Below are 21,621 nucleotides of genomic sequence, written 5' to 3' on the forward strand. Positions count from 1 at the left end.
TTCCTTTGCCTAACATCATTCAAGGGTGGCTGCCACGGCTATCGCTCATTGTGTGTGCATGTGCATGCATGTGTGTATGTACAGAATATATTCATCTGATGTGAAATGCTGACAGTGATGTGAAAAAAGCAGATATGAGCAATGGTGTTAGGAAAAATCATGGCCAACATTGCATGTAATATATGTACAACACTGGGTAATCAGATGGAATGGCACCGCACAATATGTTGGGGCCTTTTGCCAGGAGGCAATCCATAGAATACTGTTCATCTGGTGATGTTTATTCATACTTAATACATAGTCAGGAAGAGTGAAAATCCAGGAAAGCTACAGACAGTAGGGTTAAGACAGACCTCTGCAGTACACCACTTGTTGCTTCACCCAAACTTGAACTATAGTGGAACCAGATTAACTTTGTGCTTGGGGTGTTGGCTATACTTGTCCCACATTAGTGTTATGTTCACAGTTGACAGGCATATGATTACCTCTCTCTCTTACTCATGCTGTCATCCCTTGCCTTTATTATTCCAAAATTATAATTTTTTTTATATATGACTGCATGTTTTATTTATTTATTACAGTCGTACCTCAGTACTCGACCGCCTCTATACTCGACCAAATCGGTGCTCGACCAAAAAATTTGAGTAGAAAATGCATCGGACCTCGAACAGATTTTCGGTACTCAACTAGCCGAGTCGACCCGAACGCGCTCCTCGGCCCTTCTCGGCCAGCGGGTAAGCGTCAGTTCGACTCAGACCGCCAGCGGAGTAAGACGTACGCAGTTTGTTCGAGTATTTCTTCCCAGATTTAAACTTTTTCGTGTTGCTCTAGCCCTTAATAATGGGTCCAAAGAAAGACAGTGATACAGGGGAAGGCAAAGAGGAAAACAGAAACAAAATGGTTTATAATGCTTTATTTATCTTTATCATGTACTGCTTGTGCACATTTACGTTTTATTGTTGTTTAGATACACGTTCTTATAATATTTTAGGTATTTTTCTTAATGGTAAGAATGGATTAAAATACTTTCCATTATTTCTTATGGGAAAATTGGTTTCGGTGTTCGAACAAATCGGTGCTCGACCACCACCTCAGAACGGATTATGGTCGAGTACCAAGATACGTCTGTAATTATTTTTTAATGGCATTTGATTTGATGATGGAACAATGATGCTGTATATACAATTGACAATGTGTATAGGCCATGCAGTGCTGCTATCCCAGTGTCCTTGACATGTGAATCTCCCATGCTGAGCCCTGCTGGCCATGGTCAGGTCAGGTCAGGTCACTCCAGGGTTGAGGTAGCAACAGCACCGAGAGGTATAGCAACATCCTAAGTACCAAGTTAATCTGGTTCCACTATAGTGTCTCTGCTTATTGTTCTCATTTCTTGATTTTGTAGAAAGTCTTTCATCTAACACAGTAATGCTCACTTTAGCCATTCTATATTTTCCAACTTCTACAAAAGATTTTTTTTTTTTTAATCTAAATGCACAGCACTGACCCATCCATCTTTCTCTTGCACTACCACATATATTACTCTTGTATAAAACACAGTAGGTTAATGCAAGATCTTGCTTTTCTGAGTTTTTTGTCCATTGGGTATTACTGTATTGTCTTCCAGATATTTCAATTATCTGTCCTTAGTTATTATTTCAGAATTTACTTATAACACTAGTCAGTGACAATGGTTCCATTTTATTTTCTCCTTTGCATATGGACACTATGATAACTCTTTTCCATTCTCTTGGCACCCTTCCTTCCTTCAACTAACTGTAGTATAGACTATGTCCCAAAATGGGGAGTTTGGTAAACTAGTGAGTGTCACCAGGTGGCAGCACTAGACATGTCCCCTTCTCACACATAGGAGCAATATCAAATATGCTTAAGAGTCATTCTATATACATAAAGATGCAATGAGCTTATATAATCTACTTTTCTACACAATTTCTTCTAAGTAGTACCACAGGTAAAATCAAACTGTATTCATGAATAAAAGTATAAGTTGATTTTCAATTCTCTAGTTAATTGGCATTTAGATTTATTTGGTCATCTTGAGATTTCAAAAAGAGTACACCATGTATGGGGGGTTCCACTCATACCACTATTTTAGACAGGGTGGAATCAAAAGCTTTTTGTTTCATCAACTCCTCTCCTATAACTGACTGTCTTCAGCCTCTTTTTCATCACTGCAGTGTTGCATCTCTTGCTATTTTCTATCTCTGCTTTCATGCTGCTCTTCTGATCTTGCTAACTGCATGCCTTCCCTCCTCCCAAGGCCTCATTGCACAAGAGTTTCTTTTTTTTTCTCATCCCTGTTCTGTCCACCTCTCTAATGCAAGAGTTAACCGGTATTCTCTGTCATTCATCCTTTTCTCAGGTAAACTCTGGAACTCCCTGCCTGCTTCTGTATTTCCTCCTTCCTATGACCTGAATTTTTTTCAAGAGGGAGGTTTCAAGACACTTATCCTTCAAATTTTTATGATTCTCTTGACATCTCTTTTGGGACTGGCCCCTAAGTGGGATTTTTTTTTACAGTTTTGTTTCCCTTGGCCAGTTACCCTTTTACATAAAAAAAAGAAGAAAGAAAAATTATCATAACTGTATTAATGTAAACAAAAGTAAAAATGAAGACATGTCTGGGCCACTTAAAGCTCCAAATTACTTAGATCAACTTTCTAGTATATGGAAATAACAATTAATTGAAAATAGGCAACTTGAGTGTCCTGGCAACAGTAATGTTGCATATCTAACCAAAACAAACATCTATCTGGCCTGCCTTAGTTGAAGTTAACAAACACGTAGTTGGACAATCAGTTAATTCCTGCTGCAGTGTCCATGCCACTACTCCATGAACTTGTGGCTTCCTGCATTCCTCTCCTCTTATACCAGAGCAGTCCTGAGAGGTGTTTGTTATGGAGTTTGATTACTTCGCCATGTCACTCACTTCCTGAAAAAGATACTAAAATCCCATGAAAATAACTATACCCATATATCACAATGTTACTGAGTATGTTGTGACACTATAATACAGTCTTATTTTTTATCTTTTTCATTGTCCAAATCAATAGATTTTAGACTTGTAATAAGCTGCATTTAAAATATTGATAGCAGTATTACTAAATAATCACAAAAAGTATTTCTGTTTTGGCCAATTCCTCTCAAAATTGTCCATACAAAATATTTAAAAGACGATGCAGAATTTCTAAAGTATTATAATGATCAATGTTCTGTGCATCTGTATACACATGAGATTTACAATAACAATATTTTAGCTCATGTCACTAGGGGACATGCAGTAGCAACATGGATTAGTTCTGAAAATTCCCCATTGGCTCCACCAGCTCATCTCTACATTCCTTTATTATCCACCCATCATGAGGTCCCATCACTTTCCTGACATCAAGAATCTTCAATAGTTTCTTGATTTCTTGACTCACTACTTTTATCTGCTGGAGTCCCTATTGTGGCTCTATTCTGATCAGTGCTGAGAAAATAGTTTTTGTAAACACAGACTTGAAACTGTCATTCATAATTTCACTCATTTCAGCTGTTTTGTATATTATTTTTGCACTTTTTAATTTATTGATAATATCCTTATGTTTAACTTTATCATGTATCATTACAAAAGTGTGGGTGTTTCCTTGCATTTTTCCACTATAACACTTTCAAAGTTTCTCTCCCCTCTTCTTATTCTAACATATTCACTTCTTGATTTTTTTATACTATATCTTTGGCATTTTCATTCCACTGCCTTATCATCTTCCTCCATGCTTTGACCTTATCCTTCTTGGTTTTCACACATTTAACATTGTACCAACTATGCTTGCCCTTTCTCACCTTATATCTCAGTACATTATTCCTACTCAGGAACACCTAATATTTTGTCTGCATATGCTTGCCATCTAACAACTCCATCTATTGAATACTTAGGTAAAACCTTTTGAACTCTACAGAATTTGTCTTAGCATGTTTCAGTCTCCTATTTCTGTATTTCTCCTTTCATTTCTCTATTTTATCATCCTGTAATTTAACCTCTATCACCACATGATCACTTTTTTCCCCATCAGGTTCAGATTCTTCATGTTTGGTCTTGGTTCCAGTTTCTTAGTGAACACTAAGTCAAGTAGTGAAGGCTCTTCCTCACCCCTGTTTCTCATCACTTTATTTATCTATTGATTCATTGCATATACCATTGCTAACTGCATGAGCTCATTACTCCATGGGCCAGAGTTTCCTCTCACTTCCATCTGCTCTTAATTGATCTCCTTAGAATTGAAATACCCTACAAGCAACACTTTTCTGCTTTTCTTATCATGCCTTCTAAACAGTTCCACATTGCATCTTGTATTACGTTATGCTTATGTTTTCCATACATTTGTCTCCATTGGTACATAAGTCTCAATGATTTTCCTCCTTTCCCCTTTTTAGGTCATAATTGCAATATTCATAAACTTTAGCAATCCCTTCTCTATACTCCACCTCCTCATCATAAATATCATCTTTTGCCAATATCAGCACTATACCTTTTCCTTTCTCTCTTTCCTCCAAGTGTATTATTCATCTACACATTTCAGCTGTATGCCCTCATTTAACCTGATGTGGTATGTCTCCACTAGACATACCACATCAGGTTCAGGTTTATTTTCCCTTGTGTAGTCTCTTAATTCAGATAAGTTTTACACCAATCCATCAATATTTGTATACACTACTTTTGAAATATTTCTTACTTCCTTAGCCTTTTTATATTCTCTCTCATTACTGCTCCTCTTCTCTGGAATCCTTCATCCACCATATTTTACACAAAATTTGTTTCACATGAATGTAGGAATAAGTCCAGGATTTTATTTCCTGACTGCAGTAAAACAAGGTACCCTCATCTTTCACTTGATTATTAGAATGCGAATCAGCTTCAAAGAAAATAGAAGACCTTCCACCCTCTCTATCACTCTGCCTAAATGCCCAGCACTCCAGTGCTGAAATCATTCTTTCAACTGCAGTCATACGTTAAGGACATACGTGATGCCTTCTGCTTGTTTTGGTGCTGTGGATATTTCTTATGTTTCTAGAGATCCCACACCTCCTGAATGCTCTGACAGGAGGTTCTATATTGGTGCTGGCTGTGGAAAGAAGATAAGTGGTATCACCTTAAACCCTTGTAATTTCTGTTAAGTGCAGGAAAAGTAGTGGACTGCTGAGATCAGGTGCAGCAAATGTAAGATCTGAGAGCAAATTGTTGTTGTTAAGGCTTACAAACATCAGCTATCATTGGAAGATAAGCATAGAGTCGGCACACGCTGCTCGGGGAGCGCATTTCACTTAAGACCTCCCAGCAAGCATAAAAAATTGAGCTGGGACAAATGGACTTACTGGCATCCTAAGTGCATCTTTCCTCCTCAATCCTAGATGTCGAGATAAACAGCACTAGGTCAAGCCAAAACTTCAAACTGAGGCCTACAAGAGTATGACTTAAGATTTTCTGACAAGTCCTACGGGGAAAGGTGGCAGTACTATCAGACAGCACCACAGCAGTATCATGCATCAAGAAAGTAGGAGGAACAAAGTCCACCAGAATCTATCACAAAGCTCAGAAGACACTGCATTGGGCAGAAGACATCTCAGGAACCATTCTCACACAGTTTGTCAAGGAAGGCAACAGTATGATGGCAGACTGTCTCAACACAAGTGGACAGAGTGGACACTGTATCAGCAGGTATGTGACAAGCTGTGGAAACTTTGGAGATTTCCAGTACTGAACCTATTCAGTACTGAGACTGAATTTCAGGGTTCCCAGTTTTGTCTCACCTTTTCAAGATATGATGGTAGAGGCAACAGACACCATTCTCTTTACGTGAGATCACAAGTTGTATGATTTGTCCACTTTAGCATCATCTAGAAGGTGATAAACAAGCTCTACAGTTCCACAGGGGTCAAGTTCATCTTGATTTCCCCTTTCTGGTCCCATAACAAATGGTTTGATGATCTAGTGGAAGAACTTTGTCTGTCAGCTCCACTTCCATATATTCCACCAAAAATCTCCATATGCTTCAACTAGTAGAGTGGAGACTGTCAAGTGACTTGTCCACTTTCAAGGCTATTCCAGGGTTGTGAAAACAGTGGCTAATTCTAAAGGAATATGTATCACTACTATAAATTATCATCAAAAAGTGGAAGAGGTTTTGGCAGTGGTGTCACAGTAAAGGTCATTCAGTCTCCCATTCTTCCAGTCAGAAGTTTGTTGACTTTCTGCTGTACCTATGTAAAGCTTACCACATGTCAGCTTTGGCAATTGCTATAAAGTCATTCTCATTAGTATGTTAACTTGGGTGCTAACTTGGTGGATGATACAGTTTTCAAGAACCTTACTAGATCTTTCAAGATCTGAGTTACAAGGAGGGTCATGGGAACACATGTGAACCACTCCCTATCAGAATCTCATTAAAAAGACTGTCTTTGGTGACTGCATTAAGAGTTGGTAAACGACAGACCTTTTTGAGAAGTATGGTTCATCAATGTGGGGATGTTTTGGCTTCTTACATACCACAGTTTGTTACTGAAACAGAGACTGTGTCAAATCCCCATTCCATGGAGTTTTGAATTAAGTCTTGTGAACATGGTGGGTCATCACATTGAAGAATGCCTCATTTGGCCAGTGAGAGTTTTATGCATTGTTAAGGAGGATGAGGTTAAGGAGGTTGAGGATGTTACATCTAGGCCCAAAACTTGATTGTCTCTCCTTCACATACAGTACATCCAAATCAGTATTAAAGAAAGCTTTGTCCTATCTCTTTAGGGAAACTGTTTTAGAAGCTCATCAGCAATTGCTTGAGGATATGACTAGTCTAAAGGTTGAGGCACATATGACATTAGGGATGTCGCCACCTTCTTCAATCAGTGGTGAAATAAATTTTTTTTATTTTAGTCCTTAATGAAGCCTCATGGAAAACCCCTTCTGCATTTTCCAACCATTACTTCCAGGACACGGAGAAATGTGAGGGTGACACATTCTCCATTGAGCTGATAGTTGCAGCAGGCAATATTGTAGCCTAGGCACAGTCATGTTCTCTGCCAACCTCCTATATGTGCTGCAAAAAGTAGGATTACACTGGGCAGTTTCTAAAGCTATGGGGTTATAGGTATCGGTAGGCAGGATTCAACTCCAAAATCCTTAGCAATCCCATAGTCGATTCCCATCCACAGAACATTGATCCCGCTCCTGACCTCCCCCATGTCTCCTGGTTCCTGAGGGATCATGTCTTAGGGTCAATGGCAGACTAGGTGAGGTGACTGGGGTCAGCTCACTGACCTGACTCAAAGGTCACGTTAGTATACTCCCACTCGCCTTGGCAGCCAGTTGCCTCACTCAGCTCACTGGTACCTGCCGCCAGTCGAGTCTACTGCAAGACTTTCTCTAATGCAGTATAAGCAGGTAAGTACTGTAATTCTGTGAAGAAAAGTGTGGTGGAAATGTATCTCTCTCTCTCTCTCTCTCTCTCTCTCTCTCTCTCTCTCTCTCTCTCTCTCTCTCTCTCTCTCTCTCTCTCTCTCTCTCTCTCTCTCTCTCTCTCTCTCTCTCTCTCTCTCTCTCTTTTATTAAATGCTACTTTGGCAGGTTGATTATTCACTGGCAGACAACACCCCATATTAGTCTTGTTTTTGTTGAACAGCTGCAGACCTATGCCTATTAAGTGGTATATTAAGTGCCTGAAGTCAAATCTGACCATTGTAGTGATCTGTCTAGGATCATGGGTGCAGCCATACCCAGCAGATTGACTCCACTCAATGATTGATCCTGGCATGCTCCTGACCATTTCCCACCAGACTAGTGTTAAGAAGGGAATCAGTTCCAGAGTCAATTTTGGTGAGTCTGTACAATCAAAGCACTGATTTTGTCATGTCCAAAATTAGTGATTCTTGCCCAGCTGTAGTGATAGGGCATCCTTCCACAGCCTCACCAAGCACCACCCAGCCTGGATTCCCACATCATGCTGTAAGTATCAAGGCAAGTGGATCTTTTCACATTATTTATTTGATTTTTTTGCTCCTTGGTTGGTCTAACCATATTCTCCTGGATTCTTCGCATTCACCTTGCTCCTATAATGTGGGAATCATTCCTAATTCATGTGAAACAAATTTTGTATGTCAATTCTTTCTTTTTCAAAACATAAAAAAAAAAAAAAAAAAAATCATACTTACCTGCTTCACATGAATCAAACCTGCCCTTCTCCCCACTGCATGTTTTCTATGCAGTACAAGAATAACTTCAGTGCAGGAGTGCTGGACTTTTTTCTTTGAAGCTGATCCCTAGTAAATAAGTGACAGGTGAGGGTGCCTTGTGAGGGTTTTACTGCAGTCAGGAAATAAAGTCCGGGACTTATTCTCACATTCATGTAAAACTGGTGTGAAAATATTTTATACACTTTTTCTCTTTTAATTCATCAGTAAATAACCTTGCCTGGTCCTCCATTCTCTTATTATTTTTTTGTTTTGTTGTTTTTGTTTTGTTCCTTCCTTCAACTCATTCAGTTTGCTCCTCTCTTCCTCATTCAAGTCTCTTGTTATCCACGTTTCTTTTATTCCCTCTGTATTTGCCAGTTTTCCTATACTTGCCAACACTGTTTCAGCTGCAACCTGCATACTGAACCAGATTTTCATGGGTCTTGCTCCATTTTCCATGTATTTCCCTAGCCTATAAACTTCCTCAATTTGTTCCGCTCCATTTGTTCTTCACGTTTTTAATACAGCTGCTATTGTTTTCTCTCCTCTGCTTAATTCCTCCCTCTCTCTTGTATACTTCATGGGTAGGTACTCTTTCTCATCACCAAATACCACCATGCACATCTTTTGTACTGAATCTCCTACTAGTTTATGTTTTTCTTTTATTATTTTTAATACCTATAAAATGTATATTTTCTATTATTACAGCTATTGTAGCTTCCTAGAATATAACCTAATTATATAACTTTATGTAACTTATCCTTTTCACAGGATTGAAGGTGGAGTCTGTATGTGGGGATGGCTGCCTCACCTCCCACACTCCAAATGGGGAGCCTTACATTGACATTGTTGCAGAGGGTTTTGGAGTAGTATTGGGTGGAAATGGTTATGGAGCAAAATGTAGTGAAGAGTTGGGTCGCCTGTCCGTTCACCTCACTCTGCTTGGGGAATGGGACTCAGATGTCCCTAGGGAGAGAGTGAGGATAATATGGGAAGCAGAAACTGTCAACAAAGTGCACTAAAATCATCCAGCATATCTGCCTGTCATTTACATTGCTACTGTTTAAAAAAAATATTAATGAAATGGCATATACTTGTTACCTAATAGTAGCTCACAAGGTGATCTTTTTGGCTCCAATCTTTTTGCTCCATATGGAGTTTAGGTTCTTGGAAGTCCTACCACTGATGGTATTAAGAAGCCATCAACACTACATGTATTGCTTCATGACCACTTGCTCCATATTGATGTCAAATAAGTCCTTTTCTGACAACTCCCAAGATTGCTTCCCTCCCAAGAAAGGTTGGTACATTCAAGAGATTCCAAGAAAGGTTATGTACTTTCATCTTCTGAAAAAAATAAATTTTAACTTGAACGTTCTACCTTTCTGAACTTTTTAAATTTGTCCCTTATATAAATATTCCTAAATATTTATTTGGTGAAATGATCTATTGGACATCTTTCAATTTTCTTAACTGAAACCTTTGCTGTTGGTTTAGATGCAGCTAAAGCCAATATTAGAGCCTGCCACAAACTGTAATTGTATATTTTATTTTGCAGGATAGTTTTCTCTCTCTCTCTCTCTCTCTCTCTCTCTCTCTCTCTCTCTCTCTCTCTCTCTCTCTCTCTCTCTCTCTCTCTCTCTCTCTCTCTCTCTCTCTCACTTCATTTCAATTCAATAGCTTATTAGCCATATAAGAAGAATATATATATATATATATATATATATATATATATATATATATATATATATATATATATATATATATATATATATATATATATATATATATATTGTCTTTTGCTTGGCTAGGCCTGATAAATTAGGAATTTCTCACAGGCCCCTTATTTAAATAAATCATAATACTCTAACAATGTACTTTCATAATTTTAGAATACAAGCGAATAAATAAATATATATATATATATATATATATATATATATATATATATATATATATATATATATATATATATATATATATATATATATATATATATATATATATATATATATATATATATATATATATATATATATATATATATAATGTACATACATACACACACCTACAACATAGCAATACTATACTATGTTCACTTAAGCTAGATTCCTGGCACCTAGGTGGGTTTGTGAGAAATATTTCTATATTAAATGCCATAAATCACTTCATATATAGGATAGGCAATTTTGGTTGACACCATCAGACTCAGTAGTGACTGTAATAGAATCAAGATGTATTGTAAAAAAAAAAAGCTGACAAAAGAAAGAAGAAAGTGGTATTATGATGAGCTGAACTGTGAAGATGTTAAAGAAAATGTTTGTAACATGTCTTATTTATGCTCACTATTTTCAACCTAACCTAACCTAACCTAGCCAATTAACTAACAACAATCAATTTCTGCATTATCTTGGTGGTGACTCCCACCCTCCCTCCTTCATTTTCCTTTCCTCATGTCTGTACAGCTTTCCCATGAGTATTCCCTTTGTTTTTCAAATGTCTTGAGCAATTAGAGTATTTGAAATATATAGAGTGGCTATCTGGAGCGTTTCCACTATGGTAAATATTGCATGAAAGTACAGGGACCCCACAACAATAACATGGTATCCCCCTCCCCTTTGTCATTTGAAGCATGTTAGCTGAGAAATGCTGCACCCTCAAAAATAATGAAACAGAGTGAGAGCAATTACATACCTAACGAAAATTTCCAGAAAAGCAAAGAAATTTGCAGGAGATGGGCAACGCTGTGATGTTTGTCATCAGCGTGCATTTTTTATCTTGATGCAAACTTAAATACTTCATAAAAAAATGACAGTTGTTACTACATCTGTAATGGTCATTTCTGTTATACAAAAAATTGCATATGCTTTTCAGATCATATTACAGCAAATAACATCAGTTTAATGCAGTAATTTGGAAATTTATTACTGATTGGGCAGCCCTAACCCTCCCCAAACTCTCCAAAGTTCCAACACTTGGCACTCCCCTAAGCAAAAAGCAATAGTGAAAGGTGAATGTGGAACTGGATTACAGCTCCTGTGGCTTTGTTGGCAAGCTAGTAAATGAAAAAGGATGACTATGGAACTGGGGCCATATATATATATATATATATATATATATATATATATATATATATATATATATATATATATATATATATATAATATGACTGCATAAATTTGCATTTATTAATAAGCAAATTAGATCTCACGCAAGGTGCATGTATTTTGTCTCAGCGTTTACGTCCTTGAGCCAGTGCTGTCCTGCCACTCCCACTCAACAGTGCTTCCTTTCCTGTCCTTTTTCTTTAGTATGAGGAGGAGGAGGATGATGGCCCATAGGGCTAAAAAGGCTAATAGAGGAAACCCAGCTGGACCGGTGGCGAGACTTTCCTACTTTGTCTATTCAGTATAAAAGATGTAGCCTGAAGCGGTTCACTTATTTCAGCAGCACCAAAAAACTGCATGGGGCTCTACTACTAAGAAGGTAAATGAGAAACTCCTACAATAGGACACATGAAGGTCCAAGGTCATCACTGTTTCAGAGATGCATTTCTCACTAGCTAAATAACACTAATTATTACTTTAATTGCTAGTGTCAGTGCAACATTCCTTCCTGTGGGGCTCTCCAAGGTATCTCCTGCTAAATATCTCACAAATAACACTCTTGCAGTTTTATTCTATATATGTTCAACAGTTTGGAGCCACTCAGGTCATTGAGAACATCCTTACGGGCTGAAAATTCTTAGAGGTGGCAGGCTCGGGCTCAACAATTCGCCATCTTTGTATAATTAACCTAGGAAACATGAAGGTCCAATGTCATCATTGCTGCAGAACTGCACTTCCCATTGGTTAAATAACACTAATTATTACTTTAATTACTACATCAGTGCATCACTCCTTCCTTTGGGGCTCTCCAAGGCATCTCCTGCCAAACCTGTCACAACTCTCCTGCAGTTTTATTCTATATATTGTTCAACAGTTCAGAGTCATTCAGATCATTGAGAAACATCCTTACAGGGCTGATAATTCGTGAGGTGGCAGGCTTGGGCTAGATGATTGGCTATCTTTGTTTGGTTAACTCAGTCTTAGCATAACTCTTAAAGTTAAGCAGACTCTGTGGACCTGTCTTAGATTTAAGATCTAGACTCAGCACAATTCTAAGCATATTGGCAGGCTTGGGCTAGATGATTGGCCATCTTTGTTTGGTTAACTCAGTCTTAGCATAACTCTTAAAGTTAAGCAGACTCTGGACCTGTCTTAGATTTAAGATCTAGACTCAGCACAATTCTAAGTTGGGCTAAGTCAATCCTCTATAGTTAAGAATCTTTGTTAATATAGCCCCTGCTTCAGATGAGTAGTCTGCATGTTTATTCAGATAGTGAGCAGCTACACACACACACAACCAGTAGCAACATGGACATCATGCAGGGTAACAAGGGCGACAAGATTTCTTTCGAAGGATATTTGTACATGTGTTCGTGCACCCGGACGAAAAAACATTTTGAGAGAGTGAGATGAGATTGCAGAGGAAGTCCAAGCACTACACCTGACTTAGATAATCCAGAGCCAGGCAGGTTGGTTTGGTCAACAGCAAGTTGCTGGCCAAACCAACATGCCATACATAAAGTGTTTTAACTTGATGAGGCAGCAGGCAACCAACTCCCTGGAAAAACCATCCCAGATCTTTGTCCAGGCAGTTACCCATCAAGACCATGCTGTGCAGAAGCATTTTCTGTTTGAGGAAAACACCAAGTAATCCCTCAGATATCACGGGCGCACCCCAGCAATGCCTGAACACTTGCACGACTTCACTTTGCCAGATGAGTGGAAGGATACATTAGGACCCAACCCTCAATGGCTCCTACTTTACGACAATGGGCCTGAGGCAATCAGTCACATTATTGTCTTTGCCACAGAAGAGGACCTGTACCATCTGGCAGCTGCAGAGACCATCTACATGGACAGCAAGATGGCACCAGCACAGTTTACATCAGTGTAAGTGCTTAGAGTTCCATTTAACACTATGCATGTTTCCTGAGTTTATGTTCTGCTACAGAATAAGACAAGAGCAGTGTACTCAGAGTTGTTTGATGTCATTGTGGACCATATCACATGGTTGGGAATCAACCTTCAAGTACAGACATTTGTGACTTTGAAGGTATGGTTTTACATGCAGTTAGTGCCAGTTTTGGTAGAGAAGTGGAAAACAAGGGCTGCTTCTACCACCTTGCACAGAGCACCTGGCATAAGATTCAGCATCTTGGTCTAACACAGCATTACCACTCAGACCAGGAGTTGTGGCAGTTCTGCAGTGTGCTGGACTCACCTTCATGCCCACTGAGGAAGTGAAAGAAGGCATGGAGCACTTCAAGACTTTTACTTCTTCTGAGGCTGCTGAACTGATGGACTACTTTGATACAACCTGTGTCTGAGGCAGCTACAAAATCCAACAGCTTGAGAATTCCCAGGGTGTCAGGTTGTCTGCTGTACCCCCAATGTACCCTCCTGCTGTCTGGAATGTACACAAGGCGACATTAGACGGTAACTCCCATACCAACAACATTTGTGAGGGTTGGAACAATAAGTTCTCAAACTTAGTTGGGCAGCACCATACCTCTATGGAAGAGCATACAGTGGTTCCAGAAAAAAACACGCTATTATGGACACCTTGGAGCAGCAGGACCTGATTGACACTGCATCCAAACCAAGACACAAGAGAAAGGCTGTTCAACTGTAGAAGCAACTACAATGTCTCTGTCAGGACTGGTTAGAAGGAGGAAGATCCATCCCAGAATTTTTAGAGGAGGAGGATCCATCCCAGAATTTTTAGAAGTTATTGGTCACAATATACACATAACCTGGACACTACATTGATATATGGGCAACTTTTTTTTTTTTAAACCTAATGATATTTTAATGATTAATAGTACCAGACCCACTATCTTTAATTTGGCAGTCCTTAATTCATGTATATTAATTGTCAATTACTTTTCAAGAATGAAATGACCACGTACTTTTCCTTCCAAAGTAAAATTACTGCTGTTACTTTTTTTCATGATGCTTTTCTCGTAGCTAAATTTTTTCCATTACTTTTTCCTGATACTTTCTTTCCAAGCTCCAACTGGGTTATGTTGGTAAATAAAAAAAAAAAATAATAAATAAAATAAAAGCCTACCAAAAGAATTGTACATTGAAATATGCAACTTTTCTTCAGAAATGCAAAGGTATTTCATATAATGGAGCTGTTCTGATACACTTCTCTTCAACAAACTTTTAGTACAAGTTTGAATGGAATTAATTCATGAAAGCTGAGGTATTGTGAGATAAATTTTACCTAACAATCTCTCTCTCTCTCTCTCTCTCTCTCTCTCTCTCTCTCTCTCTCTCTCTCTCTCTCTCTCTCTGACAATGTCACTGCTGTCCTGTTCTTTCTACCGAGGACTCTCCGCTATCACCATCACGCCAATTTTCGCAATGCCATGATTATTACGGCGTGTAACGTGTCGGTATAAATGACTGTGTTTTCAATATGTGGAGTTTTATCTGCATTCTCATCACATTATCATGTTTACAATATATATATATATATATATATATATATATATATATATATATATATATATATATATATATATATATATATATATATATTAGCATTCAGTGAACACCTGTTGAAAATAGCTAGCAGAAGTAAAACATATTTTAAGTATTTTTTAAACATCACAGTTCAGCTCATATTATTATTATTTTTCCTTTTTTGTTTTGTCAATTTTTTTTTTTTTTTTTTCCTTCATTACATCTTGATTCAGTCACTGCTGAATCTGATGATGTCAACCAAAACCGGCTATCCTGTATATGAGGTGAGTTATGGTATATACCGTATGTGATGGCTAATAAGATGCATGGGCTTATTTATAAAATGCACCTCAGTTTGGGCAGCCATTGAAAATAAATAAAAAAGGTTTAAGCTTTTGAAGCCCTCTCATATGTATTCATATCCTTATTAGATCCCAATCTTTTACATTTAGAAAACCTTAATATTTGCTGGGACTTACCAACACTGGTCCTTAAAACCAAACCTGCTGTGAGATGTGAACAAATATGGCATAGACAATGACAATGTCAGAGGCCAGAGGGGTAATAAAGTTTGTTTGACGCTCTCTTCTCTTCTAAAATCTTTTGTTTTGTTATGTAGTAACCTATTTTCTCAAAAAGCAATGGTTTCTCATTAGTTTTAAGTTTTGTTGAACATATATGCAAGGTAAGAATGTTTAAAGATGGGGTGCAATTTTAGTCATATGAAGGTGCGTCTTACCTCGAGGAATAATGACATCTTACTAAGGAACGTAATGAATCTCGCGATTGTCACCAAATTTGGTATATAGCCGACCATGAGTTTGTTTTGGTACATGCAATGAAGTGTCATCACTTTTTTTCCTGACTGGTGTTATTTTATGTAAAATACCAGTAAGCGCGACCCGTTATACATTGTTACCTTGCAATATATATATATATATATATATATATATATATATATATATATATATATATATATATATATATATATATATATATATATATATATATATATATATATATATATATATATAATTTTTTTTTTTTTTTTTTAGTGTAGAAGCGATCATCACTTTACATGTGGAAAAATTTTTTGGGTTTGATTTAAGGGCCACTTTTACCATAGACTTACCACTAGCCACTGCCCCAAGGCTGAACCTTGGCCTTTTGAGATGCAGGGTCTTTTTTTTTTTTTTGGGGGGGGGGGAAGATGAGCACGTCTTACAAACCATCAACTACAGTAATATAGAAACATTTCTCCCTCCAACATGCATGTGGCCTGACGCAAGAGTTAGTGAGAGAGAGGTGCAGCCAATCAGCTGCGAGCTTACAAACTCAGGCGCCAGGAATTTAGTTTAAGTGAACATGCTATAGTAACACACACACACACACACACACTTAGAAATAAGCTAATATGTAGATATTTACTAATTCCCCTAAAAATACAAAACGTTTATTTCACATAGTTTTATATACAATATATTAATGCATGCTGAGGATATATATATATATATATATATATATATATATATATATATATATATATATATATATATATATATATATATATATATATATATATATATATATATATATATATATATATATATATATATATATATATATATATATATATATATATATATATATATATATATATATATATATATATATATATATATATATATATATATATATATATATATATATATATATATATATATATATATATATATATATATATATATATATATATATATATATATATACTTTTTATATATATATATATATATATATATATATATATATATATATATATATATATATATATATATATATATATATATATATATATATTTTTTTTTTTAAGCGTGCCCTTGTTTTCGAAAACTTTGATTTCAATTGGTGGTTCACTCCATCAGGTAATACTATAATAAATGACAAATCTTCATTGTGCTTTTTGCTGTCTGGTAATGGTATTATTACCATGGACCTGGAAAGAACCATGTACTGATGCATCATCTTAAAAGTTCAACTGTCTGGATATATTTTAAACACTTGAATATATATATAGCTTAAGCAAATTAAAACTTTTGAATAATGGTCCAGTGTGTTTATCAAAACTTGCTTTGCAGATATTTCTGATTGCTTTCTTTTTAAGTATATGTTAAACATATTGTATATTGTATATAAACAATACAATACTGTAAATAGGAATAAATCAATATAGTACAAGGTTACTAATGTATCTATAGATAAAAGCTATTATACTCTTTGAAAAATCCCCAATGATCTTGAAATTTTACAATGGACATGTGCTTTATCGTCCTTCCAGTTGATCTTTTGACCAATTAATACACCTAAATATCTGATCTTTGTAATTATATCCCATTTATGTTAATTTTTTGATTTAAATTTGTTCTTATAACCTGCAAAATTAAGATAATTAGTTTTATCAATAAATAATATTAATTTGTTTGCTAATATCGAATTAGGAATTTTGTTAAGTTCTACATTAATTGTTGTTAATAAAGAGACCAAGTCAGTTGATGAACAAAATACATTGTTATCATTAAAAAAACAAACTTTGCAGCATTAGATGCTTTTCAAAATGTCATTAAGGTAGATTAGGAACAATAACAGACCTGAAGTTGAACCCTAAGGAACTCTGGATGTTAAAATAATAATTCCTGTCAACCTGATTTACATTAACATATTGAGTCCTGTTATATATATAACTCTTAAAATATTTGTTACAAATGTTTCTTATACCATATTAATGAAAGTTGTCCAATAAAATCTGATGATTAAAAATGCTTTTATTAGATCCAAGAAAGCACTGACAATATATTTCCCACATCCTAGATGATTAAAAATGCTTTTATTAGATCCAAGAAAACACTGACAATATATTTCCCACATCCTAGCTCATGCAATACATTACTTAATAAACTATTAACTGCTGACTGAAAAATTACTTCTGAAATCCAAACTGACATTCCATTAAAGCATTACGTCTATTAAGAAATTCAAATAACTTGTAGTACATTGCTCTTTGAAAGACTGCTTGGTAGTTAAACATCATCCTGTACTCCTTTGAATATTGGTATTACTTTAGCACTTTTAAGGTTCTAAGGAAAAAAAAAATTGAAAAAGAAGTTGATAAGTTTTGATAAAAAAAAAAAAGACAATTTCATGTCGCCCACACCCTTGTCAGGTAGGCCTTCCAGAACACACCTGCAGGCTCTGTCTCTTGAGGCGAAGATACAGGTGTCAGGGCAGGGCGGCGGTACTTAGTACAGAGGTAAGGGCTGGAACAAGGACTTACCACGCTATTTCCCCAGTCTGGCTATTCACACACACTCAAGGGAAGGGTGCAAGCAAATACTGGAGTCCTTTGCTGCCTTATATTGATGGAAACCACACACGTACAAGGTCATTGTTACTGGGGGACACCACCACTGCACAGTTTTACCCCTAATTCATAGGTCACAGGCTACCACCACAGTCACTGTCGCTTACTACAGTCAGTGTCTCAGCACTGGTGTACACAAGGATCACAACTGTGGAGATAGGGCATAAAAGCAAAGCAGAAGGCAGGGTAAGGGGCCTGTGGGAACTAGACATCACGGCATCCCCTCTGTCTCTCTCCTATCCAACTCACCACTCTCTGACATGGCCACCCAGCCTGCCAGATTTAAACAGTGTAATGCTACCCCCTCCTTCAAAAAAGGGGTGGACATCCTCGTCCCATGACACAGTATAAATAAAAAATAAATAAAAAAATAAAAATATATGAACTCTTTACATGGTATAAAAGAAAATGACTAAACAAAATATGTCCTTCTCATCACCACTCTTCCTCAGAGGACATCACACAGTCCTCAAACCTCTGAGGTCTCTTAACTCTCCTTCTTGGGCGTGACGTTAGGATGAGGGGCGACGGTACAGACTGCTCTGCCCCAGCTGCATCTGTGTCTCCTGCATCTCATCCATCTTGTCATTGCCTCAGTACCAGCCGCAGCATCCTCTTCATATTCCTGCAGTTCTTTGCAACCAGACTCCTCTTTCTCTTTGCCATCGTCACCACCAAGGCCCCACACATCACCTCCACAGACGGTCGACATGCACAATCTTGGATCAGCAACGACTTCCTCTGGTGATTCTGTAGGTCACTTCAGAGATCGGCTCCACCATTGTATAAGGACGTTCTGAGGGGCTCTGTAGCTTGGGTGAGAGACCCATCTTTCTCCGGGGATTGTACAGTCACACCAAGTCACCCTCGGTGTGACTACAATCCCCGGAGAAAGACGGGTCTCTCACCCAAGTGAGAGACCCTAAGAGCTTGCTAAGTCACCCTCAGCAAGCCTGTGGACTTGGTGCCTCGATCATACAGTCTTTTCATAGACCCCCCCGGCAAATTTCAGGTTGTGCCTCACTTGGTGGTGTGCCTTGGCTAGATGCTCCTGCAGAGCCACAGCATAGTCTGTGCTCATTGTAGGTAGCTCCTTATCTGGTGGGCGACCTGTGATCAAATCCAGCGGCAGGCGAATCTCTCGGCCCAGCATCAGCTTGGCTGGCGTGTACCCTGTGGCTTCATGCTCAGCAGAATGGTAGGCCATGAGCAAGGCTTGCAGCTTCTGGTCCCACTCAGTCTGTCCTTCACCACAGTACTTGGCCAGCTCCTGTGTCAGCATCCAACTGAACTTCTCTACCATACTGTCTGATTGGGGCTGCAGGGGTGTTGTCCTGGTCTTCCTTAACCCCAGCACTTGACAGCACTCCTGGAACACAGCTGACTCAAACTCATGTCCTTAATCAGAGTGAAGCTCACCTGGTACACTAAACTGTGAAAAAACTGCTCCACAAGGACTCCAGCAACAGTTGTGGCTTCATGGTTAGGCAGTGCATAGCCTTCAAGCCACTTGGTAAAGTAATCCATGGCCACACAGATGTAACGGTTCCCTGCTGTAGTTACTGGCAGTGGTTCAGCTATGTCCACTGCAATGCGCTCCATGGGTGCCCCAACCTGGTACAGCTGCATGGGGGGCCCATGTCTTGTGTCTGGAGCCTTTCTTGGCACTGCAGGTGTCACAAGCCCAGCACCACTCTTCTACATCACACCGCAGTCCCACCCAGTAGAAACGCTGCCGTAATCGACTCAGCGTCTTCTTCACTCCCAAGTGGCCACTCACGATGCCTTCATGTGCCTCCCGCAACACCCTTGCCCTTAACTTCTTAGGCACCACTGTCTGCCAGAGGCATATACATCCATTAACTGTCATCCACTTCTTCAGAAGCACTTTTCCACCAAGCCCAGGAGCACTTTTCCACCAAGCCGCAGACTCTCCCACTGAGCCCAGTAGTGTATGGTAGCTGGATTTAATGCTGCAACCTCCTCCCAGGCTGGCTTGTTGGTGTCCTGCTCCATGAACTTAAGGATGGTTCCAATGTCTGGATCTTCACACTGAGCCTCCTCCAGATGCTCATAGCTGCATGCCTGTCATATTTGCCTGCACCACAGTCCAGTCTACACACTCTTCCTTAGGACTGCAGTGTTGGCTCACAGGGTCAACGGCTAAGACTGTCTGCATTGTTGTGTACCCTGCCAGGCCCGTGCTCCATCCTGTAGTTGTGTTGCTCCAGCTTTCCCATCCATCTTGCTAGCTGCCCTTCAGGATTTTTCAATGTCTTGAACCATCTCAGCACTGCATGATCAATTCTCACTGTGAACTGAGCACCATACAGGTATGGGTAAAGTGGTCTAAACTCTTCACCACAGCTAACAACTCCTTCCTGGTGACGCAGTAGTTTCTCTCTGCTGGATTGAACTTCTGGCTGTAATATGCCACCACATGCTCTCTTCCATTTTTCTGGGAAAGCACTGCCCCAATTCCCTCAGCGCTTGCATCACAATCCAGGATGTACAGCAACACAGGTGCATCTATCAGAGCTCTTTCTAGCTGCTCAAAGACTGCTTGACACTCTTCATCCCACCGGAACTGCTCACCTTTCCAAGTCAGCTGATTCAGAGGTGCTGCAACAGTAGCGATGTCCTTCACAAATCTCCTGTAGTAGGAGCAGAATCCCAAGAGGCTCCGTACCTCCTTCACATTTATCAGAACTGGCCACTCCTTAACTGCAGCCACCTTCTGAGTATCAGCTCTCACTCCATCTTGACCCACAATGTGTCCCAGGAATGGTACCTCCCTCTGGAACAGAAGGCACTTCTTAGGGTTGAGTTTGGGGTTTGCTGCCCTAAACCATTGAAAGACTTCCTCCAGCCTTCCTATCACTTGCTTGAAGATATGGCCAAAGACCACAGCATCATCGAGGTGGACAACTGCAGTCTTCCAGTGCATTCCTTCCAGCACTTGTTCCATGAGACGCTCAAATGTGGCGGGTGCATTGCAGAAGCCAAAACTCATAACATGGAACTGCCAGAGGCCTCTACCAAATGTAAAGGCTGTCTTTTCCTTGTCCTCTTCAGCCATCTCAACTTGGTGGTAACCTGATTTCAGGTCCAGTGTTGAGAACCACTTCGCTTCTGCCAGCACATTTAGGGTGTCATTGACACAAGGTAAAGGGTACGAGTCCTTCACAGTCACCTTGTTCAGAGCCCTGTAGTCCACACAGCACCTTGTCGAGCCATCCTTCTTTTTTACCACGACTATGGCTGATGACCAAGGGCTGCTTGACTTCTCCACCAGTCTCTGCTTGATAGGCTCACCCACTGCCTTTTCCATTTCCTGTTGCCGGGCAGGGGCAACTCCTCCTCCTCAAGCTCCTGGGGGTTGCTTGATGGGTGGGTGGTTGCCAGTGTTGA

The 21,621-nt window shown here is 38.7% G+C and overlaps 1 protein-coding gene and 1 long non-coding RNA gene across 5 annotated transcripts in view; one reads left to right on the forward strand and one right to left on the reverse strand.

The window, feature by feature from the left end:
* Positions 1–9,856, forward strand: part of LOC135112817 (monomeric sarcosine oxidase-like) — a 261,886-nt gene extending 252,030 nt beyond the window's left edge. For 3 of the 4 annotated variants that reach the window (XM_064027651.1, XM_064027650.1, XM_064027649.1), the window contains one exon: positions 8,989–9,856. In XM_064027651.1, the coding sequence (XP_063883721.1) occupies positions 8,989–9,239 (251 nt within the window). In that variant the 3' untranslated portion in view covers positions 9,240–9,856. Of the gene's footprint in view, positions 1–7,200; positions 7,430–8,988 lie in introns of all 4 variants that reach the window. The other variant, XR_010274565.1, reaches the window with a different exon arrangement.
* Positions 899–10,990, reverse strand: LOC135112819 (uncharacterized). The gene is made up of 2 exons (XR_010274566.1): positions 10,912–10,990; positions 899–2,950 (listed from the first exon to the last, which is right to left on the reverse strand). It is a non-coding gene; the product is annotated as an uncharacterized LOC135112819 (long non-coding RNA).
* Positions 10,991–21,621: the final 10,631 nt, after the last annotated feature.

Source organism: Scylla paramamosain, chromosome 24, assembly GCF_035594125.1.
Source record: "Scylla paramamosain isolate STU-SP2022 chromosome 24, ASM3559412v1, whole genome shotgun sequence".
NCBI lineage: Eukaryota > Metazoa > Arthropoda > Malacostraca > Decapoda > Portunidae > Scylla > Scylla paramamosain.